Below are 6,043 nucleotides of genomic sequence, written 5' to 3' on the forward strand. Positions count from 1 at the left end.
CCCGCAGAGCCCTTGGTGCTACAGTCGCCTCGGGAGGAGATGGAGCCCGAGACGGACCAGGCAGTGAATAATATCCTGGAAACTGAGGCTGCCGTTGAGGCCGCAGTGCAGCCCATTCCCGGAGCTGCTCCATCTGCGGTAGAGATGGAGAGCAAGGAGGCTGAGGTCAGCTTCAGTGAGTCTTCCAACTCCGCGCAGGAAGCTGAGACCTTGCAGGAGGCTGAAGTTGCTAGGAAGGAAAAGGGCCGCCAGAAAAGCACGCGGCACAGGCGCAAAAGGAGCACGGGCAGGAAGGGCGACATCGCCGAAGTCAACGCCTTTGAGCCAGAGAGGGTGCAGAGCAAGTCACCCCCCGCCAGTGAAGTGAAGGCAAAACCTGAAGAAGCCTCGAAGGAGGAAAAGCAGCCCAAACCCACAGCTCAAGCATCCACGGAGCCAAGCGCTTCTGACACCAGCAAAGCTGCAGCTGCTGATGTGGTCATGCACGAAGGCATCGCTGAGAGCAGCACCTCTCCAAAAGCATCTGCCCCAGCTCCTCTGGACCTGGCCACCCCGCAAGCTCCTCTGGATGAGGGGAGTCAAGGTGGGTTCAAGATACGGTCGCCCATGGAGAATGCGCCTGTCACACCGCCAAGCGCCCCAAGTGCAGCCCTTCCCACCATCCCTTTGGCAGCCACGGTGGCCAAACTGCCCACCCCAGTACCCACTGCCATTGTCCCCCTTCACTCCAGTGCTGCCAAGGTCCCGGAGTGGATGGTCAGGCATGAGGAGCCCCGTGCCCATTCCACACCACCTCCTGCTCTCCCTCCGGACACGAAGGCATCAGATATTGATACAAACTCCAGCACTTTGAGGAAGATTCTGATGGAGCCCAAATACGTCTCGGCCACGAGCGTATCCTCCACACACGTGACAACAACGCACGCTGAGCCGGTGAGTGCTCCTCGTTTGGAGGAGGCACCTCTGCACCCCGTGGTAGAGGCCATAAAGCCAGTTTCAGAGGAGAAGCCAGCAGTTCCTGTCACCAACGCCTTGGATCCACCAGTGGCCGAAGCACCTGTGTTCAGTGAGAAGGAAAAGATCAGTACTGTGATTGCTCCCAAAGCCACCTCTGTGATAAGTAGGATGCCCCACAGTGTGGATCTGGAGGAGGCTCCGAGGATCACCTTGGTGAAGCAAGCTCCCCAAACCCAGACGTGTCTCGTCAACGCTCCCTCGCCGAAATTTAAGCAGAGGTCAAGCACAAATGATAACAGTAGATTCCACCCAGGATCAATGTCTATTATTGAGGAGAGGCCCGTAGAGTCTGGGTCCAGTCCGGGGCTGCGGGTCAACACCTCAGAAGGCGTGGTGCTCCTGAGTTACTCAGGGCAGAAGACAGAAGGCCCTCAGCGAATTAGTGCCAAGATCAGCCAGATTCCCCCAGCCAGTGCTGTCGACATTGAGTTCCAGCAGTCTGTGTCCAAGTCTCAGATTAAACAGGAGCCCATCACACCATCACAGCCGACACCAAAAGGCTCCCAGACCTCGGCCGGCTACGGGACTGTTTCCACCCACTCTTCTTTGGTACTAGGAACACAACCTTACAACACGTCGCCCGTCATCTCCTCAGTGAAACAGGAGCGTGCTGCACTGGAGAAGTCCGACTCATCCCATCTCTCTGTCCAGACTCCAGCCTCTCAGCCCAGTAAAGTCCTCACTCAGACTGGAAACACTCCACCTGTGCTTGTCCCCAACCAGATGGTTGTGAACAAAAAACTGTCTGATCCGTCTGCTCTGAAAGTGGAGACCAAGACTCTGCAACCCTCCAACCTGAGTCCTGGAGTCAGTCCTCATCATCCTTCCCTCTCTGGGAAAATGCATTCGGAAGCAAACCATGTCAGCTCGGGACCCAGCACCCCAACAGACCGGACGATTTCCCACCTGGGGGTCACCAAACAGGAGCCGCACTCTCCGCGTACCAGCGGGCACTCGCCATCGCCCTTCCCCCGCGCCTGCCATCCCGGCAGCACCTCCTCTCCGGCTTTATCTGGCAGCACCCCGGTCATGCTGGCTCCAGGAATTCCCGTTCCTCAGTACATATCCAGCATGCATCCTGAGCAATCCGTTATCATGCCCCCTCACAGCGTCACGCAGACTGTCTCCCTGGGCCATCTGTCCCAAGGCGAGGTGAGGATGAACACCCCTCCTCTCTCCAGCATCCCTTATGGCATCCGCCCGGAAGCGCTCCACTCCCCCAGAGCTGCTCTGCAACCCCAGATAGAGATCAAACCTCAGCGATCCAGCACGCCCCAGCCAGCTCCCATCCGGGAGATGGTGATACCTCCTCTGTCTTCTCAGCACGCTTCCGAGGAGGAGATGCACTACCACCACAGCACGGTGTGCCGAGGACCAGCCCCTGTGCAGTCTGACGTGCTGGTGATGCAGCCGGACTACCGCATGCACCCCAGCAGCATCAGGCTGGACCAGTACAATGTCCCCCGGGATGTCAGGATGATCATGCACCCACACATGGCCGCTGTGAGCGAACACCACTCGGAAACCAGACAATCCCGAACGCCTGAAGGGGCTGGGAAGACTCCCCCCGTCAGTAAGACCCCACAGCCTGGAAAAGAGACGCCAAAATCCTCAGAAGGGAAGATGGCACATTCTCCTCACAGCGAGCCCCGGCTCCTCAGTGTCCCCTCCAGCAGCCAGCTGCCTGGACTGCCTCTGACGCAGCCGGTGGTGGTACCACATGGGGTGCAGATCATGCATCCTGCAGGGAGCTCCTTCCACGACTACCGGTCTGTGTACGGAGACATGAGGAATTACCACACGGCAGCACAGCTCGGGCATCCTCAGTTCCCGGGTGCCTCGCCGATCGGATTGCCTTCCCGGAGCATGACCCCATCTCAGGTGAGAAATAAACCCCTTCTCCTGGGCACGTGTTGTTCAGAGGAGCTGTGGCTGCCCCATCCCTGGAAGTGTTGAAGGGCAGGTTGGATGGGGCTTGGAGCTGGACTGGTGGGAGGTGTCCCTGCCCATACAGGGGGTTGGGGATCTAGATGATCTTTAAGGTCTCTCCAACCCAAACCAGTCTGGGATTTGATGATTCTACCTGAAACCTGGAGCACTTCGAGCTAATGACAGCCCCAGTGCAGCTCTTCATGGCCACATGAGCTGAGTTGAACTCTCTCTGGTTAGTCTCCAAGTCTTGCTTAAATTCATAGCACAAGAGGAACTGTTTTATTTTGGGAAATGGTATTTGAACCCTGCTTGGCATTAGAGGAAGCTAAAAAACCTGTTTTCTTAACTACTCCAGGGCTCCAGCCTACCTACAGGTTTCTTGATGTGAAGGTGTTGGGGGGAGAACTGTCAGTGTTGAGGTGGCCCCTGGGTCACCCATCCTCAGCGGGATGGCGTGGCTGAGGCTGGGCTTGTAGCCAGGGGATCAGGTGCTCTTGGGTGTGAGAGACTGCTGGGGTGGCCCTGGAAGGGGGACTGGTCCAGGCACCACCACAGCAGGGGTAGTGCTGTGGCATGGAGGCACAAGAGTCCTCTGACAGCGACCTGCAGGTGTCCTGGCAGGCCTGTCATTGAATTAACAAGTTCTGATTTGCTCATGGCCTAAAATCTTCCCTTTTTTCCCTGCTGCCGCTCGCCAGGGTCTGCCAGAGGGTGAACACTCGCACCCCAGCCAGCCAGTCCGCAGCAAGACTCCTCAGATCCCGCAGGATCCCAAGGGCCCACCAGCAGCAGGACCCGACCAGAGTCACCATCCCACTGTAAATAGGCATGCAGCACCCCTGGACCCTCACGTCCACCTTCAGAGGGCACAAGCAGACACGGGCCAGACCTCCTACCCTTCACCAGTTGCCATTTCCATCAAACAGGAGCTTCCATCACCGCACCAGCCTCAGGCGGTTCCCAAGCAATCCATATTTATCCCAACCACCTCGGGTCCCGGGGCCCCCCCGGGGCTGCCCCTCAACCGCCCAGAGCCCCAGTCTGCTCTCAAGCAAGAGCCATCTCCTCACCCCGTTTCCCAGAGACCTGTGGATATGGTCCAGCTGCTGACGGTACGTGTCGCTCCGGCCTCTTCTGCCTGAGCAGCTCCTTGTCCAGGGAGAAATAATCAGGTTCTGCAGAGCTTGTCTCACCTGAGGCACCAAGGTCTGACCTCTCTAGTGTCAGACGCTTCAGAAGCAGAGGACGTGATGGATCCTCTGTCCCTGGGGAATTTTAGTCCACGTAGCACTTACTGAACGCTCATGACAGGCTCTGCTCATGCAGAGCAGCCCAGGTTCCTCTCCTTGTCATCTCAAGCAGCCTGCAGGCTCAGGCAGGCAAAGCTGCAGCATTCTCCAGTCAGCTTTCCTTGGGAGGGTTTTCTTCACAGGCAGGGAAGAGTGGTGGTGTGTTTAAAGAGAGAACAAAAACACCTTCCCAAAGCCTAAAGAAGAGGAAGGGGATGGTGAGGAACAGGTACTGATGAGGGACCAGAGTTGTGTTCAGCACTGAGTATTTCCTTTGTGACTTTGAGCAACGCTCCTGCTGCTGCTGTTCCTCGACTCCCGTTTGTAAGAGAGAAAATACCATTTGGTAACAGCCCTGTGCTGGAGGCTGGAAGGTTGGGAAGTGCTCTCATGTTAGGATGAAGGCAGCTTCCCAGGCATCTTAGCCAGCTGGAAGGAAAAGGGATGAACTCTTGGTGTAGCAGGACCTGACCCAAGCCTGGGCTGACGCGTTCGAGGGGCACCGAGTCCTTAGAGCAAAACCAACACGATTCCCTGGGGAAGTATCAGAGGCAAATGAGCAGCTCGGATGGGGTTGAAGATTCCCCCCCACACTTCTCCTTTGTTTGTGGGTAATACTTCTTCTCCCTCTCTTTCCAGAAATACCCAATTGTCTGGCAGGGCCTTTTGGCTCTCAAAAATGACACGGCCGCCGTTCAGCTCCACTTTGTCTCCGGTAACAACGGACTTTGAGCAACGCTCCTGCTGCTGCTGTTCCTCGACTCTCCCGTTTGTAAGAGAGAAAATACCATTTGGTAACAGCCCTGTGCTGGAGGCTGGAAGGTTGGGAAGTGCTCTCATGTTAGGATGAAGGCAGCTTCCCAGGCATCTTAGCCAGCTGGAAGGAAAAGGGATGAACTCTTGGTGTAGCAGGACCTGACCCAAGCCTGGGCTGACGCGTTCGAGGGGCACCGAGTCCTTAGAGCAAAACCAACACGATTCCCTGGGGAAGTATCAGAGGCAAATGAGCAGCTCGGATGGGGTTGAAGATTCCCCCCCACACTTCTCCTTTGTTTGTGGGTAATACTTCTTCTCCCTCTCTTTCCAGAAATACCCAATTGTCTGGCAGGGCCTTTTGGCTCTCAAAAATGACACGGCCGCCCCTCCGCTCCACTCTTTCTCCCACGTCCTGGCGCACCGGTCGCTGCCGGCGCCGGAGGGGGGACCCCCCCTGAGGATCGCTCAGCGCATGCGGCTGGAGGCCTCCCAGCTGGAGGGGGTGGCCCGCAGGATGATGGTGAGGGGGTGGGTGTGTTTGGGAAGAGCTGGTAGATGGGTGTGCTGGAAGCTGGGCTGTTCTTGCCAGCCATGTGATGCAAAACCCCAGCACTGCTCGCAGAAACCTCGGCTCATGCTGGGTTATTTTGGGGTTTGGGTAATGGTTGGGCCATTTCCATTGTCCCAGGGAGTCCAGAGGAGGCCACAGAGATGATCCAAGGGCTGGAGCAGCTCTGCTCTGGAGACAGGCTGGGAGAGTTGGGGTGTTCAGCCTGGAGAAGAGAAGGCTCCAGGGAGACCTTAGAGCACCTTCCAGTGCCTGAAGGGGCTCCAGGAAAGCTGGGGAGGGACTTGGGACAAGGGCAGGGAGGGAGAGGACAAGGGGGAAGGGATGAAAACTGGAAGAGGGAGATTGAGGTGAGACATGAGGAGGAAATTGTTTGGTGTGAGGGTGGTGAGAGCCTGGCCCAGGTTGCCCAGGGAAGCTGTGGCTGCCCCATCCCTGGCAGTGTTGAAGGGCAGGTTGGATGGGGCTTGGAGCAACCTGG

General features: G+C 57.2%; 1 protein-coding gene across 1 annotated transcript in view; it reads left to right on the top strand.

Moving 5' to 3' along the window:
- Positions 1-6,043, top strand: part of SPEN (spen family transcriptional repressor) — an 84,093-nt gene that overhangs the window by 75,128 nt on the left and 2,922 nt on the right. The window contains 4 exon segments of the mRNA XM_009995775.1: positions 26-2,898; positions 3,648-4,061; positions 4,878-4,959; positions 5,402-5,514. Of these exon segments, the coding sequence (XP_009994077.1) occupies positions 26-2,898; positions 3,648-4,061; positions 4,878-4,959; positions 5,402-5,514 (3,482 nt within the window).

Source organism: Chaetura pelagica, unplaced genomic scaffold (genome assembly GCF_000747805.2).
Source record: "Chaetura pelagica isolate M959 unplaced genomic scaffold, ChaPel_1.0 scaffold234, whole genome shotgun sequence".
Classification (NCBI taxonomy): Eukaryota; Metazoa; Chordata; class Aves; order Apodiformes; family Apodidae; genus Chaetura; species Chaetura pelagica.